The sequence below is a fragment of the Abramis brama genome (genome assembly GCF_963993115.1).
Source record: "Abramis brama genome assembly, chromosome: 20".
Lineage (NCBI taxonomy): Eukaryota > Metazoa > Chordata > Actinopteri > Cypriniformes > Leuciscidae > Abramis > Abramis brama.
In genome coordinates this window covers 18,519,929-18,543,723 of record NC_139982.1, presented here as the reverse complement: position 1 = coordinate 18,543,723, position 23,795 = coordinate 18,519,929, and the positions used below count along the sequence as shown (strand labels likewise).

The 23,795-nt window shown below is 39.5% G+C and overlaps 1 protein-coding gene across 1 annotated transcript; it reads left to right on the top strand.

The window, feature by feature from the left end:
* Window positions 1–3,401: 3,401 nt before the first annotated feature.
* On the top strand, window positions 3,402–12,946 carry fbxl22 (F-box and leucine-rich repeat protein 22). The gene is made up of 2 exons (XM_084094522.1): window positions 3,402–4,187; window positions 10,038–12,946. The coding sequence occupies exons 1-2, from the start codon at window positions 3,730–3,732 to the stop codon at window positions 10,384–10,386; spliced, it is 807 nt and encodes a 268-aa protein (XP_083950648.1). The 5' UTR covers window positions 3,402–3,729; the 3' UTR covers window positions 10,387–12,946.
* The last annotated feature ends 10,849 nt before the right edge of the window (window positions 12,947–23,795 follow it).

Genomic DNA, 23,795 nt, shown 5'->3' with positions numbered 1-23,795 from the left:
TTGGTTCTTGTTGAAGCTCAAACGTGCTGCGTAACACCAGAATGAACCTCATTGGCTCAAGCGAACATGCTTGAACTTCCGTTTTCTGTTTTAGTTAATGAATGTTCATATGTGAATAAAAGCACATAAGTTCATCAAATATAGCGATCAAGTCGGAAAATTTGCACTAAACCGCTCAACTCATATGGATCAATTTTACGATCTCTATGAACTTTTTGAAGCGTCAAAGTGTCCGTTGCGTAGCTGTCAGTGTCAGAGCACAGAAAGCTCTCAATTTCATCAAAAAGATCTTCCTTTGTGTTCTGACGATAAACGGAAGTCTTACGGGTTTGGAACGACATGAGGGTTAGTAATTCATCAGAATTTTCATATTTGAGTGAACTATCCCTTTAAATATTATAACCCTGGTTCTGATTGACATATAAAAGGACCAAACATTCATTTTGGTACTATTTAGGACTGGGTGAAGATGAAATCCAGTGATTCATTCTTCTGTTAACATGATTTTGTTTCCAGAAGTTGTGCGAACCGAGCCAATCAGAATAGCTTGCCAAATAGAGGAAGTGCTTGGCATTTTTTGTGTGCTAATACGCGTCAGATGGTCCGTGGGTGTGTCGGCTTATGCTGGGACTAGCTATGCCCCACTTCCATATCAGTCATTGCAAATAGGGTAAAAATTAATAGATCATAATCTGTTAATAATGAAAATAAAAATCCTAGAGGAAGTAAATCTAAAAATGCGCCATATTTAAATATATGTCGTCAATACAAAGTCTTGCATTTCCAATCCCTTTCCAGTGTAATTATTCTACGACACATTTGCGTGTGTAAAATAATATTAATATTTAAATATATAATAAAAGATAATATATATTTGATAATAATAAAATATTAGGTTACACATGCATATTATATTTTTTATATATTATATATAAACTATACCCATTGATCTCAATGTTAACCTGGGCGTATGTAACCAGGAATGAAGAACATTTGAAACTTTTCAAGTTTAGTTAATCTGCATAATTTGTATACAAAAGGACATGCTGTTACTCAGTTTGAATTTGCTGGCATTGGGTTGAATGATTATGGTACACACTGTTCTCTCATACGGGTGTGTTCAGTCAGAGTGTCACAATGTACAGGATTGCTTTTCTTTCCTCTGTTCTGCCCATGTAATTGCTCCAGGTGGAGTAGCTTTCTCCTCATCCTCGCTTGAAATATAGTTGCAAGTACACTAGTACTCTATAATTTTTTTTTTCAAATGACCACTTACAGTGTCACCCACTGTGAAATGTAAATGCTGAATGGTTTTTAATGACGTAAAGCGCTCCAAAACAACAGCGTATGAGGGTGTGCATTGTTCCCATTGTGAGTATTTCTTTTCCTTCCTCCTCACTCCTTCTATCAATTGTTGCCACCCACACACACACACCCGGGGACACACGCACACTGGGACTTCCCCACACGCCACGTGCAAGCGAAGAACAGGTGAGGAACAGCTGCTCACAGGTGTCTATCTGAAGCTGTCACACTTTAGAAAGGACAACAACGTTCTCTCTCTCTCTCTCTCTCTCTCCCTCTCTCTCCCTCTCTCTCCCTCTCTCTCCCTCTCTCTCTCTCTCCCTCTCTCTCCCTCTCCCTCTCCCTCTCTCTCTCTCTCTCTCTCTCCCTCTCTCTCTCTCTCCCTCTCTCTCTCTCTCTCTCTCTCCCTCTCTCTCTCTCTCTCCTGTTAGGTCACAGCTGCCAATAAGATCACGTTGCTTGTGTTATCAAGTGCCACTGCGTCACTCGTGGCATGTCATGATGACTCATTGAAAGTGACTCAAATGTTACAGACTGAAATCGCACTTTACTTGGAAAAAGATTTGCCAGGTCCTCTGTGATTCTTCACCTAATGATGGCAGGTGGTATTGGCAAATGACATATCAAGTGTAGTAGATATCGTCTAGATAATTCCAGTAAGGGGCAGGAATGCTAGCCTTGCTAATTTAGAAGTACACTTTGTTCAGTGCGCGCAAAACGTGCAGGACTGCTGCTCACTCTGTACTTTATTTTTGACATGTTGCCAAAAACTAATGCTTTCCTTTTCCCACCCTAAACATTGTTTATTTGAGGGTTCTGACTAGCCTGACACAGCAATCTTGGCTCAACCAATGGTGTGAGTTTGGGGTGTGGGTATCTGTTTGGCTATATTATCTAATTTATCGATAATATATAATTAGATATATTATCTAATTATCTATATGTAAATATATTCACATTCGGTCAGGTATGTTCAAACTTTTGACAGAAAAAATTAAGTAAAAAACCTAAACAAGGCGACTTACGTTTACACTAAAATTCTGGAAATTTGTGGACAAATTGCTGGAGAGCCTTTTGTGTAAATGCAAGATGGAAACGGAATGCAATTCTGGAGTCTAAGGGTTGTTTACAAAACTTTATGTGTTTTGGCCGGTCATTTACACGACAACAGCGTTTTGGGTGTCTGAAGACAATGACGTCATGCACATGCGTATTATTTGTTCAGTCTATAGTGTTTCATCGCCATCTAATGGCCTGGAAGCAGAACACAGGGTTTTTATTCGTTTTCGCAAATTAGTGTGAATGGGAATCGTTTTGACAATGGTGTCGCCTGTGCGCGGAAAACTCAAAGGAAAAACTTCTCCGTTTTAAGCATGTTGTTGTGTAAATGTACCCCTAGTCTTGTGGGTTGCGCTCTGACATATTGCTTCATTCGAGTTCAAGTCCCGGTCCTTTTCCCTTTGCTTCTCTCCTATCACATCCTGTCTCTCCATAACTATCAAAAGCATGTCGTAGCAAAATAAGTTCCTCTCAAGAAACCCTGCTCTTTAGTTTAAAAACATTTTCATATGGTACGGATAGCCATTAGTTCCTTAGTCTTGATACCAGTCCAGTTAGTAGTCATTGTTATTTTTCAATCATCTTATTTTTTGGCCATTTTTGTCTCCAAAATCCCAGTTGCTGGAAAAACCTTTTCAAAATCTCTGTTCATTTATACTTGGTTTTTGGTCGATCGGAGCACAAGTGAGTAACAGAATAAACCACCTTAACCACCATTTTGGCTGTTCATTTACACTACAACGGCGTTTTGGAGGCCTGAAAACGCAAGTTTTTGAAAACAATACCGCTATCATCTCTGTGTAAACTCTAAAAACGTGAATTTGTGAAAATGGTGATGTTATGCACATGCGTATTATGTATTAAGTCTATAGGCGTGTAGTGTTTCTTTACATAGTGACATCGCCATCTACTGGCCTGGCATTAATAATACAGCGTTTTTAGTTGTTTTCGCCGATCGATTTGCGGATTCGTGTGAACGGGGATCAATTTGATGACATTGTCGTCTGTATGTGAAAAATGCAAAGGAATTACTTTTCTGTTTTCAGTACATGTTTGTCGTGTAAACATGCCCTAGTGTGTCGTCTTTTATCAACCCTAATGCAAGCAAAACAATGAGTAAACGGGGTCTCGGTGCAGAAGAGTGTCTCGCCATCCCCCATCCCCAAAGATGCAAGGCGCTGAATGAAGCCTCTTGCAAGTGATAAACAGGAAAGCTGCCACACTCTAAACGTCCCTGACACTGCCTCCTGTCCAGGCGTCATAGAGACAGATGGACCGGGAGGGTCCATGTGCCTCACACATTTCCATTTTTGACCGTGCCTGCAGCGGTCTTCCCAAAATAACCCCCATTCCTTACGACCTTATATGTGCAAGACCTCAGTTAGATTACAGTCTGGGGGAGAATCACAAATCCAGGCCACACAAGACTCGTCGTTGTCTCGTTGCTTTGTGGTTGTTAGCAGGCCTGTTATTGTCTTCAGTCTTGCTATGCATCTCACAGAACTAGATCAGGAGTGTTTGCTACACCTTTTTTCGTACCTAGACAAGGACAGTCGCCGCAGCCTGTCCCTGACTTGCGTACGACTAAGACAGGTCTTCCTGGACCCGCAACTGTGGACGCTACTTCACTTTAGGTCTCCATGCGAGTTAAGGAGGGACAACTTTGTTCTGAGCTCTTCGCTAAGGTACCTGGCTGTGTGCTGGCACTCGAGCAGGGTCAAAGTGTGCAACATCGAGGACTGGATGAAGACCACGTTCCAGAGAGACCTCTGCAGAAAGCACGAGAGCCTCGTCAGTGACTTCCTGGAGCGTGTTTGCCACATGTGAGTGTTTCTGTTTGTCTTGGCATCAACATTCATTTTGTCATTGGCTTGATCTCGGACAGGCAGATGTTCTGCCCTGATATATTTAGACAGATGAAGTAACCTTAAAAATAAGGACTCCAAAATTAAGTTACTTTGATCGTTTACTCATCCTCATGTTATTCCAAACATTGGAAGAAGAATATGCAGAGCTCTGTCAAGCTCCAAATAGTGCAAAAACCACAATATTATTAACGTAAATGTTGTCCATACAAAAGCAATATGATAGATTTGTGTGTCAAACAGACCAACATTTTAGTCATTTTCGCTTAAATCTCATTTGCACTTGCATATATTCAAACTTAGTGCATAAAGACACGTTTTACATCAGTGACACCAAATCACATCTGATTTTTGTTTCATACCCTATCATGACTTGTCAAGTTTGATATGCACAAGCGCAAATGAGATTTGAAAGCTGTGGTGGAGGGAAATTTGTCAGTAAAGTCAGCATAAAATCGAAGCCTACAATTCTTATTTTTTTTACGGAATGTTGCAGTGTTTATTATGAATGATTTATCTGTGCGCATATTTTTAATCAAAATCATCCCCTCACTCTCACAACATCATCACTTATATCACTTTACATGAGATTGCAGAAATGAGCAAAATTACGATCCAATCAATTCCAGATGGACAAAATCAAGTCATGCCCTACATTTTCTTTCAAATTCAAGAAGCCGCTTCGCTCACAATTGAAAAGAAAAGACAAACACAGTTTCAGTGTCATGCTGATTTTGTTCTGTTCCTTCAGACTTCATGCTGCTTTTGGTGTATGGGAAAAGAGTAGAATGAACATTCTTTAAAATATCAACTTCTGTTCCACAGATGAAAGTGAGTCATACAGGTTTGAAGCATGAGGGAGTAAATGATGAAGAGTTAGTTCTCGCAAATTCTGTCAAGTCGCAAAAATCTTGAAACTATTTTAAAACAAATCACAACTCAATGTTTATTAATTAATCTGGTTTACGAAGGTGCTTAATAAATTTGGCTTAAATAAAGGTGCTGGCTTAAATAAATAAATAAATAAATAAAATCTCCACATAAAAGATTCTAAATGAAAACAAAGACAACAAATGGAAAATTTCACGCATTGCCTGCAACAACTGGCCCATCACTCCACAGCTACAGGCACAGTGCAGGCCCTCAGTCAACAGGGAGCTGTGGGACTGTCACTCAATGTATGGAAGAATAGAACACAACACTGGCCCAATTTCTTGTGTTGCAGCAAATTACTCATTCACCAGGTTCTGTTATTGGTTGAAAAGATTTACATGAGTACAGAACGTTCAGAAACTTGTTTTTGAGGATCGTAGATACATTAGGACGTAGCGTGATATTGTTCAAGGAACAGACATCAATGGTGGAAAGCTTGAAATTACTTCAGCATGAATGTTCCTCCCGTAGCCATTTAACTGGGCCAATGCCTGACTAATGGGGATCTACTCAAACCTTCATTCCTTAAAAGTTCATCATAAACACATTTTAGCCTCAAGCATGCACGTCATCACAGTCTTCCACCGATAGATGCGGCTTGCGTTCGAAGCGTGCTGAGGCTGGGAATGTAGTTTGCCTCAAGTTTTGAATGACACGAGGTCTGCGGTGTAGCATGCAGTGAGCAGCTGAATTACCCTCTGGAGTTTTAAGGGCAGATCTGTACAGCCTCTTCCAGGCAGCCAATAATAACGGGAGACATGATGGAGCTCTGCGGTTTCTCCCGCTGCTGTTTTGCACTGTAAACTCACTTACGACAAAAAAAGAAAAAGAAACAGAGCTCTTAAAAAAAGGTTCTTCAGTAATTCTCTTGCCCTCAGAAAAAGAGCCAAACTTTGCCTTTACTGATCTGAAGAATGTGTTATGAGACATCAATAACTCTTTAATTTCTGAAGAACCATTTAGTCAACTCAAGGTGGTTGTTAAAGGTTTTTTGAAGGTTAAAGTCAGTGTGAACTGGAAGTTGCAACTGACTTTACTTCAGTGTTGTGACATATTTCCAAGTGAAACAGAATATTTGATAGAGGGTGGGGTTTTATTTTAGCGCTCCTCCTCTCCATCCCTTGCTCATAGCAGACTGATGGTTGGAGGGGAGTTTTTAACAAGAAACATGAGAAAACGCCATCAAACAAGAAACACCATTCCAGATTTGAAGCAAAGATTCAGATTTTGATTAAAGATTACCACTACAATCAATTTCTTTCTTTCTATTAACTTGCGCTGGTTAATTTTTCACCACAAGACTCGTAATGTGCGCTAACAAAGTAAATAGTGTCAATTTTGATTTCATGCTGACTTTAATTATTATTATTTTATTTTTTTTATGTTACATTATAGGTTCCTCAGGTCAGTCTCAGGTTTCTAGGTTATTTAGTTCTTCCTTTATTTTTAAGAATGTAAGACAAGTGTGAATATGGATGTATATTGGCCAGAGATTTATGGAATGACACATGATGAAATCAGTAGGGTTCTTGAGTTGGCTATACTGTTACTTTTTGATGATTAAGTTCTTGATGTTCATTATAGGTTCTTCAGATCAGCATGTTACTTTTTGGTCTGTCTAAAGAATTAGAACACAAGAACCAGATCATTCTAAGGTTCTCTTATGACATCAGGGAACACAACTCTCCAAAGCTCCAATGGAACTCAAGATGGTTGTTGAGGGTTCTTGAGAGCATTCTTTAGAGGTAAAAAAAAAAAAAAAAGATGTTACATTAAGGGTTCATCAGCATAACGATGGTTGTCCCTTGACCAGAGAAAGAGCAACACATGATGAAATTGGAGAGAAGCAGAAAGAAGTCCCTCCCTTGTGTGCTCTCCTCTCATGATTTGCATTGGCAGGTGGAGCCTACAATCAGTTCTTTGTTGATGAGGGTGGAATGCACATGTGCGTCACAGTCACTGTGCACTGTGTGTGCACGTGTGTGTCTCTCGCACACTTTCCTCAAAGACACACACACATGCTGACTGACGCCATTGTGGCAATATATTTCAGCTGCAGGATATTTTTATAAAACAGTGCCTAGGGAATAGGAAGTCTTGGTGTCATTAAGTTCAAGTAGGGATCCAGTTTTATTCTTCAAATAAAACATTGCTTTCTTTCTCCTTCTTGAACACCTAGTGCAACTTACTGTTGCTGTCCACTAAAATTCTGAACCGAATTCAGAAATTTTCATGGCTAAAAATACTAAAAAAATCGTTTCAACGATTTGATGGCTTAGACCTTTGGCTCCACAACAAATAATTTGTGATGGATATTGCACATGATGAATAACACCATTTATCCAAACAGGCTAATATAAATGAAAAATTAAAGAAAATGAAGAACGTAACTACATCTGACCACATCCATGTGCTGTGTGAGACTTTTTCTGTTGATGTTCTTGGCGCAGACCGATCATTATTGCCGCTTCAGGGAAAATAAGTCTCTAGACTCAGTCCTTTGGCCCTAGACACACCCTCCAGAGTGTCCCGAGAGAGACATTAGCCTATAGGAAGACTACTGTCACTGTGATGACTCTTTGAGTTCAAAGAAAAAGCATTAGATTGAATTCCTGGTAAATCACCATACGCGTACGTCCTGCCACGTGTGGGATGTATATAGAGGCCACATCCTCATGGAGAAACCTTCACACCCAGCCTCATTCTCAGAAGCAAAGTAAAATAAGACTTAGTTGAGTCTTTGTTAATTTTTCATTACAAAACAAAAAAAAAAGCCTGTTTGATGGAAATCTGTGCTTAAAAAACCCCAAAACAAACTAAACATCTGCACAAGAGAAGGGCGGAGCCACGAGAGGAAGACGTGCTTATGTAACCGGAGATGATGCGACGCATATATCTAGTGTGTTTACTTCATCTGGCCAGCTCTGAAAACTCCTCCCGCTCAAACACAATGGCTGAAAGCTGCTCCAGCAGAAACTGTCAAACCAACCGATCCCTGAGGCTTCGAATTCTTGTGAGCCTGTCTCATCCTTCCTCTCCCGTTGATCCCTTTATCAGACCGTCTGTGTCACAGATGGCCGTCTGTGATGATGAAAGCAATGGCACGTGTAGCGTGAGATCTGCCCCATGGCCAGGGTTATTGGGGCATAACACTTACAGGCGGCTGGAATGTGCCGGTCTCACATGTGGTTAAATGGTAAGATTATGTAAGAGTTTATATAATCTGCATCAGTAAACGTGAATGACATCTCAAAGCTACAGCCATTAACTCGCTCCATGTGAGCGTGTGTGAGTGTTGACCCAGTGTGAGTCCACCAGCAGGCTGCAGCAGAGGAGAAACACGGACACACAGAAGGGCCACTATCCAGAAGCCAGTACAGAAGGTTCCTGTTGCCCGAGCTCACTGGTGTGGGCATGGGAAATGGCTCGGCTTTCAGCTGGTGCGATTTTACAAGAGCACCAGCTGTGTTTATGTGGCAAAAACAGCTGATGCCGCAAACACTGACTTGGGGAATGGTTTTTGTTATGATACAGGTATGCTTGGTATAATACCATGCAAATGCCTGGTGGGGCCACATAAATTACTGCCTAAACAGTTTTGAGTTACAGTTTTTGACAGCATGGCACGTTTATTATACAGTCTACCACTTCATGTGTCCCCCGAGGAATAAAAAGCATTCACAATGCAGTAAACTAGTGCGTTTTCCAGCCAGTTAATCTTTGGCGGCTGTTTACATTTGTGAAATTCATATCATATTTCTCACTGTCTAGTCACTTAAAGCTGTCTTTAAAAAAAAAATGAAAATTCTTTCTTTGATTCCAGATTAATATGTCAAGACATGCTGAGATGATTAATATGGCAATAGTAACTAAGATGTTTAACTAATCCCCCCCCCCAAAAAAAGTATTCTGTCTCTGTTTTCAAAACAGTAACAGAGAATTCCGACCAGCCTGACACGGCAACACTGGCTCAACTAATGGGGTGAGTTTTGGGGCGGAGCTATCTGTTTGTTTGACCAATGGCAGATGGGGGAGCATTCAGGAAACCTGTTTGAATGCTGTTGATTTTATTTATAATGCTGTGCAATTAATAAGATCTTAACCAATTAGATAAATCATTTCAAGTGTACCACACAATGCAGCTTTTTTCGTTAAATTACTTTCTTCTATCCAAGTTTTTTGCTAAATTACTTTCTTCTATCCAACTGTAATGTGCAGTGTACAAGTGCAAGTTAGTCATTGTTGAATCCTCTGTGGCGTTCTTAAAACATTTCTTTTGAGCAAGACATGGCAACACTGACTCAACCAATGGGGTGATTTGGGGGCGGAGTTAAGTTTTTGTTTTACCAATGGCATGACAGGGGATCGTTCAGAAAAAGTTTGAATGGTTTTGGCACTTCTAATATGAGCATAGCAAATTAAAAATTAGTAATTTCTTTAATTACTTTCTTCTATCCTAGTATAATATGCAGAGACCACTGGAATCTATTCATTTGTATGTTGAATCCCACAGTCTTTGCGTTGCTCAAAACATTGCTATTTGTTTGAAAATCCTGACCAGCCTGCATAGCAACACGGGATCAACCAATAGCATGAGTTTGGGAGGGGGGCTATCAGTTTAAGTGACCACTCACATACAAGGGGAGTGTTTAGGGAAACCTGTTTGAAAAATAGCAGCACAGAAATTACACACTTCAGCTTTAACGGACACTAGTTCGTTACTCGATAATTCACTATTCAAATCTATTTTTCCAGACAAATAGCAAGCACACATGTATGCACTGCATATCGTTTTTTTGTATTATTATCAAATTATAAATATTACTTGTTATTTCTGTCATATAGCATGAGAAATTCTGCTTCTTGTTTCTTTAGGTGTCCGAATCTAGTCTCGCTGACTCTGTCTGGATGCGGACACATTACGGATCACAATGTCATCGACGTGCTACAAAGCTGCAGGCGGCTAGATAGCCTTAGTCTAGAAAACTGCGCTCGGATGACTGACTCCGTCCTCCAGGCTGTGGTGGACCACGGTAAAAGTCTCACAGAGGTGAGGGTGGACTTCTGCCGGAACGTGACCCAGGCAGGGCTGCAGGTCGTCAGAGACAAGAGACCAGAAGTGCACCTGAGCGCATTACACAGTGCAGATATGATTCCAGACAGCAAGCCAGAGGAGAAAACACAGATCAGGAGAGCTCTGCAGAAGTTCTTGATCTTCTCCTGACAGCTAGAAGCTACCTAGAGACTTCATGTCAAATTGAGGTTCACAACATTGCCCAGTACTATTACAAATGTTTTATTTTTTATCTCACTATTGATATTGATATTACACTTGGGGTTTCTCTTGTAATTCCTCATTTTGCCATTCCAAAAGTTTCCGTGACACACAGTTTTCATTTCATTTGAATTTTCTGTGTTTATTTGATCAGCATTCTCATTTCAAACTATTTTTTTTGTACCTTTGCTGTCATGGGTTGTTTTTCATTTGTTTGTTTGTACATTTGGCTCCATGAAATGACTCCCCGGTCAAGTACACAGTACAAAGTATTCAATATGCAAGGCAGTGGCCCAATCCACACATATCAACCAAATCTTAGGTTTTGATTATAAAACATTTGCAGTATTTCTTAAAAGCACAGCTTGTTTTTGCTTGCATAATCAAGGTTTGTTCTGGAACAAGTCATAGTTGGTTATTCTCATCGTGGGTTTTGGACTTCCTCCTAGTTGTGCAAGAACAATATTTGACCGAGCACAGGTTTACAGCCTTGCTGCATGACTTTTATTAAGCAATAAGGTGTGTGAGGCTGTATTATATTGTGAATATAGTCATATTGTGAATTATATCATGTTAGGAACTAGGGCTATTTTCACAATACACCATGGCCTTGAATGCCATATTGCTCCTATAAAACTTTATTTCATTATGCAAATTCATTTATCTTATATTAGAAAACCGTTCCAGTCCTGGTTGCTGATTGATCAACACAGCGTTTCAGCCATACTAAAACACGCGGTATATATGGCTACCCATAGAGACCAAACTTCAGTTTACATATATCAACTACTGTATTTTCTAGCAGAATGATCTAACAATGAATTTGCTTAGTAAAATAATGTTTGTTTTCGTTGTTTTATTCGTATCTTTTTTTAAAAACTTTTTTTATTTTGTACTGCATAATTCCTGTACCTTAAGTCTATGCACTTCGATGTAAGAACTTGATGAACCGTTGATGAAGAGATTTATGACCTAATGCCTGCACAGAGTTATTTGAGGCCATGTTGGAAGTCTTCCAACGTTGTGATTAGAAAGCCATTATGTAAGAGCTGTGGAGTGTGGAAGTAGGTTGGCCAGTGTCTGTGTTGTCCACGTGACCACACTATTTTGCATTGCATTGCATTTGTAATTGCAGCAAAAATATTTGTTCTTGCCGCTTGGAGTTACAGAATTTGTTCTTCCTCTCTTGTGCCTGTTTGACCTTTTGCATGCAATCCAACAAACACAAATACAGTTTCCTCAAACCCTCAAGGCATTCATCAAGACTGTATGAAGAACAATCACACATTCTGTCCTTAGCCTGTAATATTATTGGAGATAAATTTAGATAAAATAATTTTTAATGAGTCTTAACAGAAAGTCCCTTGTTTTACAGCCAACGTTCTCCACAGGATGTTCTCTGCAATGGATTGAAGGCTGGAGGGTGACATAATATTGGGATAATTTTTTCTTTCTCTCTCATTCTTGTTATCAGTATCTCTTTCCAACTCTCGCTCTATGTTTTGTACTTGTCAAGTTACATAAGTAAATGTCTGAAGAAGAAAAAAAATCAGTTATCGTTGTAAAAAATGTCTGTTATTGTGTTACAAATGGAGATGGTTAGATAACGTTTGTCCAATCAATACTTTACAATAATTCCCATGACCATAATCATCGGTGGAGGATGACGACGAGGGCCTGTGACTCACGTTTCACCCATAAAACTTTTGTCCCGGGCCTCATGAAATCAAGCACTGTGATATTTCGTAAGACTTTGAGAGGTTAAATGAGCCGCAAAACATGATCAACATGCTGTGATTGCCTAAATCAGGTATTTCTTTGTTGTGGATGTCAATCCACTCCAAGTGGTTATGCAATCCAGTTAGCGTTTGATAACATCAAGGATCCAGCCAACAGATTTAGAAAGGCTGAAAACATTAGCCACTATTTATATGCACAATCACATTTAAGCAATTAGCAAATGAAGCCAAGAAACTGTAAAAAGTTGTTATTGCCAGAGTGTAGACCTTCTTTTTCTCAAAACTGAGAACTAGTTAACACCCATGGGCAACTTTAAGGTTGGTGTTGATTGGCTGTAGACAGCAATGGGCCTATAATGTGTGTGATTTGCCTGAAGCTACACAGGTTTGTGTTGCTGAGGTTACCGTTGTAAAGCATCTCATCTGTGAAGTCTACTATGGGCAAACACAATCTCTGAGGACGTCATAAAACATGCTTCACATCACAAGAACTATTTGTTCTGTTTAATTTTTTCTCAGTATGAGAAAGCTTACTCTAATGGCAGGTGAGTTAGACATTGGTAATGGCAGAGATAAAGTTTATATATTCATATATATTGAGACAACAAGGACCTTCAAAATGTAGCTGTCTTATGCAACATTCTTATGAATGCCTGATGAAGATTGTGAGCCTGAAAGTTGCTGTATTAATATGTTGTTGTTTATTACACCATGCTTTCTGTATGAATGCCTGAAGTTAAAAAAACTGAAATCTTGTTTCCTAAATACGTTGCCTGATCAAGTTTGTATAAGACCAAAAGGTTTGTCTAAAGGTGATGATACACAGGGCAACTTTTTGAGCAATGTTGCTGGGCAATCTTGCCGATCGAATGTTGCTTGGGTATTTTCCCATTGAAAATTGGCAGTAAATTTCTGTCTGGATAATTTAGATCAGTCATGGACCCTGTGTCTCATCTGGTTGCCTGTTGACGGCAAAATTGCCCAGCAAGATTGCTCAAAAAGTTGTCCTGTGTATCATCACCTTTACTACGCTGCCATCTTTGACAACATCCTTACAAATACCTGCAGTTCGTGTGTTTGTAACATTGCTGTCTTTATTCATTGCCTTTTTTACGACCTTCAAGAAAATAGCTGACAAAAATATCACAGTATGCTTCCAACTCCCACAACTTTGTTTGAATGCCATCTTTAATGTGTTTAATAATGCGTGATGAAGTTCAAAAGACCGTACATTTTCTCTTAAGGCCGTCAGGCATTCGTATAAAGGTTGTTAGAGAAAATAAGGTATTGAGACACTAACGTTTTAGTCCGACGGTTGTCTCAATCCATACAACCTTTTTTCGAACGTAAGCCCGAAATGTCCCAAATCTCAATACGCTGGAATCTCTAATGAATTCATAGGAAATGCTCAATAAATCTGAATAATTCTCATTTTGCACGATACAGCACTATGCAAGACTTTTTCTTGTTTCTTTGTACAATTATAAGCTTAAAAGTTACTTTAAATAGTTATGGACACACCTATTTCTTGTCAAAATACAAAGGATTTTTATCAAACAAAAGTCCAAACCACAGTTTGTTCTCAGATCAAGAACTTCAATACCTTACAGCAATTTAGATAAACTTCAAAGCAAATTGCTTAAAATGCACCGCAGCCGTTTTTTCCAGATGCAGTCGTTCATGTGGGATTATGAGGTTGAGCCAGATCCTTAAGACCATATAAGAGCCAGTTTCCTTCAGGCTGCATATAGAAATGAATTATTAGTCTGCATCAACATATAAGAGTCTCCACCTGTCAGTTCTAAATGTCTAATCCAGTTCTTGACCAACAGCTGTGTATATGTAAGCCAGAAAAGTATGTATTTGATGGGAAACCAGAAAGACTGGTCACTGTAAGAAGTGACATTTATGTAATGTCTCGGGTGAATTCCATTCCCTCACGTTTTTGGCCTGTGATGTATGTTTGCGTATAGACCCAAAGCACCACCCAGACATCTCCTCATTTCTGAAAGAACATCACATGTTGTACATATGCCTGTCCTCGCTTGCTAGTCCTCATATGCCATATAAACCGAACGTAAGGTTATGAGGAAAGTGATAAAACAAGCTGCAGAGGGTAATAAATTCTACTGGATGTTTATTGGTTTGACTGAAGCACATGGGCAAGTTGTGACATAAGATCAGCACATACATGTACAGCATGCAGTCTCTTTCCTTCTCTTTCTCTCCCTCTGGGTGGAGGAATGCAAAGGCAGCTCAGGCCACGAGCTGTTTCGTAAAAACTGTGGGAGGGAAGTCACGTTGTAGTGAAATTCACAGGCTGAGCGGAAAAGAAGGGGAGGGGGAGTTGATTTATGTCATCCAGGAATGGTTGCTGGTGCGCTGGCTTCTCTTTTAGACCCCAGCGCACATCCATAGCCACTCCTACTGCATCTCTCATGTCCTGCAATGCACATTACCAGGGATTTAGCAGGTCTGTTGGGATTCATAAAATGTGAGATGTATTTTTAGCTGCTGTGCCTGAAGGATCTTCATTAAAATTGTCATATTGTCATTTTATTTTATTTTATTTATTTTATTCTATTTATTTTTTATATTTTTTTTTATACCAGTGCGTTCGGCAAATTAAAAAAGAAGTCGTTTCAATAGGAATCTATTGCACTTTACTAAAGTGCTAAAGATTTTCCACACAGATTTTGCATCAAGTTGACAGAAAGCTGCTTGGTTTGAAAGTGACTTCTGTGTGAGCTGTGCTTCATACATACACAATTGACAATATAGACATTTTTGCAAAAATTTCCCCACACATTTAGTCATATCTTTTTTCACAAACAGTAAAATATTAAGAATTAAACTGTCTTTAAACGTCCCCTTAATCGGCATGTGAAATGAAAAGCCACATTAGCGTAGGATCATATAGTTGTTATCTGTCCCTTTGCAAAGCCTACATTAGATTGAGATAAAAAACATTACAAAATTGCAGACTTTGTTAAAAATGTACTTTATCCATTTGTTTCTTCATTTAGTGCATATGTTTGCAACGTGGATTGTCTTTGTGATAGGTTGAGATCGGGCAGTAGACCTTGTGAGGACATTACATAAGGATGCTTGTGAAATGTGTGCGGAGAGACGCGTATAACAAACAGAGCTTTATAATTTCACATAATGAAGCAAATGCTTGCTTAAGTTTACTCCATAACCTTATAAACTGCCCAATACAGCACTCAGCAGCTTTGCTATTTGTAGTGGTAGCCTCCAAATGTCTTTTACTTGTTTAGTTAGGACTTTTTTTGTTGGTAAAAGTGTGAGAGTTAAGTGGCAGACTATGACTTATTTCATGCGTTATGTCTGCAGTCTGGAGGCCGTGGGTTGGTGTTGAGCGTTTTAGTACCACATGAACTGAGATGACCTTCTATGAAAGCTACAGAGTTGAAAAAGGTGTTTAATGTGCAACATTCAGGTTTCAAGGATTCTCATTTATTTGAAAACATCAAAGAGAATCACAGTGCCAGCTGTTCCCCCCGAACGCCCCCCCCCCCCCAGCACACACACACACACACACACACTTTTGCCTGATCTGCCTTCTTTTCCATTTTAGTCGAGGAAAACCGATGTAAATCAAACAGGCGTCTCTCTGTCCTTAAAGACGCATTCCACGTTAGCTCTATGCAGGTTTTTTCGTTGGCCAATAAAAACATAACAAGAGTTTCACAGACACTTTTCCTTTGTCCGGTGGAACTTCTGAGGAAATTTATTGGCTACAGAGTAATCTATATGGATTAAGATATTTACTTAGATATTTGTTTTATCTCTCTGTGCACATAAATCAACTGATAAAGAGTAATGCGAAGAAACCAATGAAAGTTCTTACTATTAAAGTCCACATGAAACAGCATGTGCAACCTAATTTACTTCCATAAACACTTTTTACTGCCACTTCTACCAGGACTACTTACTACTCTTACAACTTTTTTACTATTTGTTACTGCTACTTATTTGTATTTATTGTTCTGCCTACGTTTTATTGTTTTGACGACGATATAGCACGTCACTTTAACATCCCAGTGCCCTCAACTTTGTGTTTATGGTCATGTTTACTAAATTTGTGTATGGTCCTGCTAATGTTACTGTAAGTCTGAGCCTCGTCACAAGCATTTCAATGCAGTTTCCCCAGTGTAAATTGTGCAAATGACAAATAAATGATGCATTTCCATGTGAAACATATACATTTGTGGGGAGAAAAAAAGCAGGACAGGACTTCATTTTATACACCGAGTGTTGATTGCATAGTGGGTGTTATTGTGCGTAAATCCTCACAATCTAATGGCAATTCATAACATTTTGGCAAATTGAAATGGTATGAATTCGTACGACCTCATTCATACGTTTCAGGTGAAACAATAATGAAAATTGAATCATTATTTAAACCCAGACAGCAACATAGTGTTGGCCCAGATCCGGCCCACATCTGGTATGCGTGGAATCCACATGTACCAGATGTGGCCCGCATCTGGGCCAACACTAAGTTGCTGTCTGAGTATATCGTAATTGTACAGTACTATCGTATTTGTACATGAGACTTAGCTAGTTTTAATGTAAATGAAAAAATAATAATTTCAGTCATTTCAAAGCAGACACTGTATTTATTGTGTCCGCCATGTTTTCTCACTGACACGCCTCCAACTCAGAAACTCTGGGCTTAAAGAAAGTTCAGAGTTTCTCACTTGTAATTACAACTTTGTGGTGGCATTCTTGTTCATTCAACTCATAAACATGATCTTTCCGACATGCACCATTACATACATTAGCTATCTGTTAGCATTCCCATTAGTAATGCAGGGATCGCAGTAATACCCGTGGACACTGCGGATAATCCACAGACCGGGCGGGCCAAGTAATAAAAAATAACATTTTGGTTAATTACAGATGGGTCGCGGGTGGATGAGATAAATCATTAATGATGGAAATATTAATGTGTTTAAAGCTTAATTTTCCGTCAGGCACTAATTTGCAGACTCTAATTTAGCTACGCAGTTGCAGGGGCCACTTGTTTAAGCAGCAATGGAGGCAAAACAGATCTGAGAGAAATTTCAAAAAAGGAGAATTAAAAACAAAATAAAAGGAAGGAAACTAAAACTAATAAATCCTATATCCAGCCTTTACTTTGCTTTTTAAAGTCATTCGGGTGACTTTAGAGCTAATCCACGCATCTCTAATTCCCATTCATCTCAAAGGCAGTTCAGCGGCATGAGAATATAATGACATGTACGTAATATAATGATTTATATGTTGCTAATGGTGCTATGCTAATGCTAAACGCAGACTCTTTGTCGAGCATGGAGCCAGGTGGTTAGAGAGGAGGGGTTGAAAATATGGAGATGAGTCGTTTCAGAGACAAAGCAAGTTAATACATTTTGATGAAAGGTATGAAGACTATCATACTTTTCTTTCGAATTGCATTCAATGATGAATCGTTCACAATAAGACCAGGAATGTGTATTAAGAATATAAATCAAAGAGAGTCAATGTCATGTTGACTTTAAGATCAAGCACAGATCAGTAAAACTCAATAAAGGAGCAGTAGTCATCCACAGCATTGTAAAACGAGGTAAATGATTTTTTACCTTATTGGAGTTTATATGTACATCAACTTGTCAGTTAAAAGGGCAGTGAGCTGTAAGAAGACAAACAAAACTAATGCACTTCCACAGACGGCTTGTTATTCGCAAATGAATTGAAGCAAACAAGTTTTGACAACAGCCAGTCGTTATCCAATTTACTCTGATTTTCACGGAGGTCATTTTACCACGGCAGCCACATTTTTCAGGAGGAACATTTCCCCCTTGGATCTCTTCTGTGCGAAATGGCAGCTCAAGCTTCCTGGCCGTGTTCATGGTTGCTCATTTTACAGAACTTATTTCCAGCAACTGGCTCTTCATTTGAAAATCAAATTCAGCGGGAACAAGCCTCCAGGCGCTAGGAAATTATGAACAGGCTAATCACTCTAAATCAGTTGTTATCCAGTATGCAAAGAAGACTGCATAATGATTATGACTCTGGTACATTTTAGTTTAAACGTTGGTTGCTGAGGCTTTGGCTTTGGTCTAAAAACATTGGTCTGTTGCTATTATATATAAATCAGGATTAATTGATTTGACAGCGCTAGTTTTCGTGAAATAACCAATGAGGTGCATAGCAAGAAGTTATAAATAGGGCTGTTAATTTAATGTATTGATTTCGTGACTATAAAAAAAAAAAGAATTAAAAATGTAAAATTGTAATGTCTCTTAAATTAAAAACAAACAGAAAAAATAGTTAAGGTTTGTATTGTGCAATACAAGTTTGGCACAACTGTAGTTTGCTAAATGTCAATTATCTAATGACTTGTTCATGCAACTTAGGGACCAAAACTGTTTTGAAATGAATTATCTTATTTTTTTCTTGGCAAATATTGATATATGCTATTAATTGTGATTCATTTGATTAATGAATCTGCATATAATGTGATTATTTCAGTTAAAATCATAAAAAAAAAAAAAAAATTCAATTAGACGTTGAGCTGGTTCTGGTATCTATGTCTGCAGTTGTGCTTTCCTCTCTAGCGGTTAATTCTATACATTCACAACACAAAGAGCTGCCAGTCTTACAAAGGTCTGGTTTCCAATTATCTCACTTGCCTGACACAATATGAGAGATTTTTGCTTTTGCTTTAAAGGGTTTGATGTCTTTTATATAGCTTCAATATACCTGTCTGATAGCACTGTGCAGGTTTAAATGGATTTCCATCTATTACGACCAGTCAATAATAAGCCTAAAGTAGTGCATATGTGTTTTTATTATGTGGGATAACAGCTTATTTCCTTTAGTGGATAATGATTAAGAACGGGAAGTAGATGGTAATGGAGAGATTGTGTGTTTGTGTGACAGTGTCTAAGAAAGTAAGCCATTAAGACGAGCCCATCCTGCTTTATTTATGAGGTCTCATTGTCAAAGTATAAGCATCCGCTATAGATTTTCTTAATGGGGGAGTGGGTTCAAATGTGAGCTACCCTTTTTGCTCTGCTTCAGTTGCTGCAGTGCTGGGTTTCACTGTGTAGCAATATGAGAAAAATACAGAGTGAGTGGATGGAGATGGGTGGAGGTCGGACAGTCTTTTTATATTCCTCGACCCAGAATCGAGGATGGAGCGAGGGTGCGTTATCTGATCCTTTCTGTAATCTCATATGTCCACAGAGAGGGAACATCAATACCAGGCCTGTTTTATATTAAAAAAAAAAATTGTGTGTCTGAATATGGTCCACATTTCATCTGAGAGTTGTCTAGTTAATGTTGTCTTAATGTTGTTTAGACCTCAGGCCATCTGTCTTTTCTCAATGGCCAGATCTGGAAGTTCAATAATTACAATGGATATTATTTTTTTTATTATTATTACTTATTTAGCTGAAGGTAACAGATGCTGAATAGTGAATACAGAATCTGAATTTCACAATTATGCAAAAAACTGTGTTTGGCTACCAACCAGAACACCCTAGCAACCACACAGCATCAGTCTGGCAACCAACCAACCAGAACACCCTAGCAACCACACAGCATCAGTCTGGCAACCAACCATAACACCCTAGCAACCACATAGCAACAGTCTGGCAACCAACCAGAACACCCTAGCAAACACACAGCATCAGTCTGGCAACCAACCAACCAGAACACCCTAGCAACCACACAGCATCAGTCTGGCAACCAACCATAACACCCTAGCAACCACATAGCAACAGTCTGGCAACCAACCAGAACACCCTAGCAACCAGATTGCATCAGTCTGACAACCAACCAGAACACACAGCATCAGTCTGGCAACCAACCAGAACACCCTAGCAACCACACAGCATCAGTCTGGCAACCAACCAGAACACCCTAGCAACTACACAGTATCAGTCTGGCAACCCATCATAACACCCTAGCATCCACATTGCATCACTCTGACAACCAACCAGAACACCCTAGCAACCACAAAGCATTATTCTGGCAACCAACCAAACACCCAAGCAACCAATAGCAACAGTCTGTCAACCAACCAGAGCACCCTAGCAACCACATAGCAACAGTCTCTCAACCAACTAGAACACCCTAGCAACCACATAGCAACACTCTGGAAACCAACCAGAACATCCCAGCAACCACATAGCAACACTCTGGAAACCAGCCAGAACACCCTTGCAACCATAAAACACATTTTGGAAACCACAGCAGAAGTTTTTTCATGTACAAACGTACAAAAAATTGTAGTTGGATACTAAACACAAGAGTGAACTTAAATTCGCCCTGTTCTTTATTCTCAGTAGACGACATCATGCTGAGTGAGAAAACCTTCATGTCTAGACTACAAAATCCTAGCGTAACATAATTCCCCATAATTCTTAGCAGTATAAACATGTACTTCCATTAGAAGACTCTTGAGAAATATAGTAATTATACGATATAGTCATTATACAGTAAACTGGCCAGTGTCATAGGTGGTGTCTGCATATTACACTAAATTACTATCTCTGTGTACCTGCGGCTCCATCTGCACCTCTATCCTGGCTTGATCTTTATTTCACACCCACACAGTGTGTGTGCTCGGACGTATACATTCATGCATTCGCCCCCAGAGCGTGTTCCTGCCCTCGTCTGTTGTGTCTCCTGCCGACTGTGCAGGTATCGAGGAGGCTTTTAATAATGCACAGTAAGCCTGCTTTGAAGCCGACTGCTCCTGTGCACAATATTCCTTGGCTCCCCATGGATCTCCCTGTCAGTTTCTCTGCCCGGGGCCGTGTTGCCTCAGCCATCAGCTCTCCTGTCAATCACTCTCCTGATGAAGCAATGCTCACACACAGCAGGGCGTCAATTAAGCAGCAGGGCATTCAGTGGACCTATAGCTGCACATTGCCTGCACGGCCATGAGATTTGCAACATAAAACTTTATTTGCAATAGACATTATGCAACATAACTTTTTTTTATGCTAATCGGTAGTTGGTACCGAACTATTGGTGCCACTTAAAAATGCACTAAATGAAAAAAACCTTTTAGATGATAAAGAAAACAGTGTAGTCTGTCTATTTATCAGTTCTATTTGGGAATATTTGACATCTTGAAGAACCATTTGACTGACATATATATATATATATATATATATATATCAGCCATAATATTGGTATTTGCCAATATGTTCATTTTTATTGTTATCGTTATCAGCCCAATAAGAAAAAATGGCCGATATATTCAAGCCGATTTTATAAAATTAAAGCCAATATTTTATAGCCGATATTTCCTTCAGGTGAGACGTGATGCTTTTGAATTGCTTGAAATATGATTGGTTGATGCAGTTAAGATTCAGTTAAGTGCAACGTGTGCAGTGCAAGTCTGTCATAAGGCTACATAACATTATAATTGTGTGCTTGGGACATGGATTTTAATGGGGAGACTTTTGTTTTTGTAATCAGGCTCTCAAAAATTATATAAAAAGTTTGATTTAGATTTATCGGCCAATATATCGGTTATCAGCTTTCAAATATAAAGAATTATCGGTTATCGGTATGGGCCAAAATTGAGCCATAGTTTCAGAAATTGTAAGCCATTAAAAAAAAAAACTGTAAGATACCTAACCATTGTGCATTAAAAAAAAACTAGGCAGAGTCATAGAGCTGAAATAGTAATTATGTCTAAAGGTATCAGTGCTAGATTAAGTCAGCCAGTTCCATAGTATTATTGCAGAGTTTCTTAAGGATGCATTGTTAGCTTTGCCAAAGTGTGTATCCCCTGAAAGAGAGGCTGGCTCAAGTTCATGCAGTGTTTATTTTTTAATCTGCTCGTGGTAATCTGAGACGCGACCCTCAGCGGGCTTTATCCTCCACTGTACAACAGATGCCGCTTTATGGAAGTCAGACACTAACTGCCGCATTCACACAAAGCCTGCTCACTTGAGCAAGCGCAGTCACACGGTGGACGAGGAGCGGACAAAGAGTGCACACAGGTATGTGTGTGAGCACAAGGTCGTTTCAAGGACAGGCCAGCTGTGTCGTCTAGGCAGAAAAGCCTGTCTGCCACACAACGTGATCCGCCTGACAAACAAAACAAGTGGAGAAACACACAGACGGCCCGGTGATTCACACTCACAAACACCCACATATGCATATAACAGCAACAGACAACGCACACACATTTTATTTTTCTGAAATCTAGCATTATATTTCAAGATCAAACGTAATTTGTCATAAAACTCACAAACAGAGCATTTAACAATTCTGTCCTCATTTACCATTTTATTTATTTTTGCAAAAATTAGAGCAGAGTAGATCAATCACAACAGACTGAGCCATCTGACCAATCAGAGCAGAGTAGACCAATCATAACAGACTGGGCCATCTGACCAATCAGAGCAGAGTAGACTGGGCCATCTGACCAATCAGAGCAGAGTAGACCAATCACAACAGACTGAGCCATCTGACCAATCAGAGCAGAGTAGACCAATCATAACAGACTGGGCCATCTGACCAATCAGAGCAGAGTAGACTGGGCCATCTGACCAATCAGAGCAGAGTAGACCAATCACAACAGACTGAGCCATCTGACCAATCAGAGCAGAGTAGACCAATCATAACAGACTGGGCCATCTGACCAATCAGAGCAGAGTAGACCAATCACAACAGACTGGGCCCTCTGACCAATCAGAGCAGAGTAGACCAATCATAACAGACTGGGCCATCTGACCAATCAGAGCAGAGTAGACCAATCACAACAGACTGGGCCCTCTGACCAATCAGAGCAGAGTAGACCAATCACAACAGACTGAGCCATCTGACCAATCAGAGCAGAGTAGACCAATCACAACAGACTGGGCCATCTGACCAATCAGAGCAGAGTAGACCAATCACAACAGACTGAGCCATCTGACCAATCAGAGCAGAGTAGACCAATCATAACAGACTGGGCCATCTGACCAATCAGAGCAGAGTAGACCAATCACAACAGACTGGGCCCTCTGACCAATCAGAGCAGAGTAGACCAATCATAACAGACTGGGCCCTCTGACCAATCAGAGCAGAGTAGATTCTCAGAAAGGATTGGTTTAGAGATACATGATCCTTCATTGAACCTTTTCAGACACTGTGAGAGAAGAGGTGATGCTACAATGTATATCATGAGAAAATTGAGAAAGTGTTTGATTGTGAATGCATATAAACCTGAAACAAAATTAGAAAGTTAGAAACCTTTAAAATTGCATATGGGGCACTTTACGTTTTCTCATGAGATCAGGTGCTCTTTTACAAATAATTAAAGTGAATGCATCTAGGGTGTCAAGCTCTAAAGGCAAGCAAATTATGACATAATTACATTTTTAGGTGCACTATTACAATAAATAATGCTTATACCGGTGCTATAAGAAAAAAGTCGACCCACAGCAAGTATTATCCCTGGGGAAGCGAAGGTATTTCAGTTTTTTATCTTCTTGTACAAAGCTCCAATTTGATTCAAGCTCATAGTAGTACACAACACTGAAATCCAATCTCTTTTGATATATCATTCGCAACCAGTCTGAGCTGCTTCTACATCCATATGAAGAAAGCTTCAGTTGATAAGAT

Coding starts and splice junctions, on each gene's coding strand:
- fbxl22 (XM_084094522.1), top strand. CDS start 3,730: ATGTGCAAGACCTCAGTTAGATTACAGTCTGGGGGAGAATCACAAATC. Junction 4,188..10,037: donor CTGGAGCGTGTTTGCCACAT/GTGAGTGTTTCT, acceptor TTGTTTCTTTAG/GTGTCCGAATCTAGTCTCGC.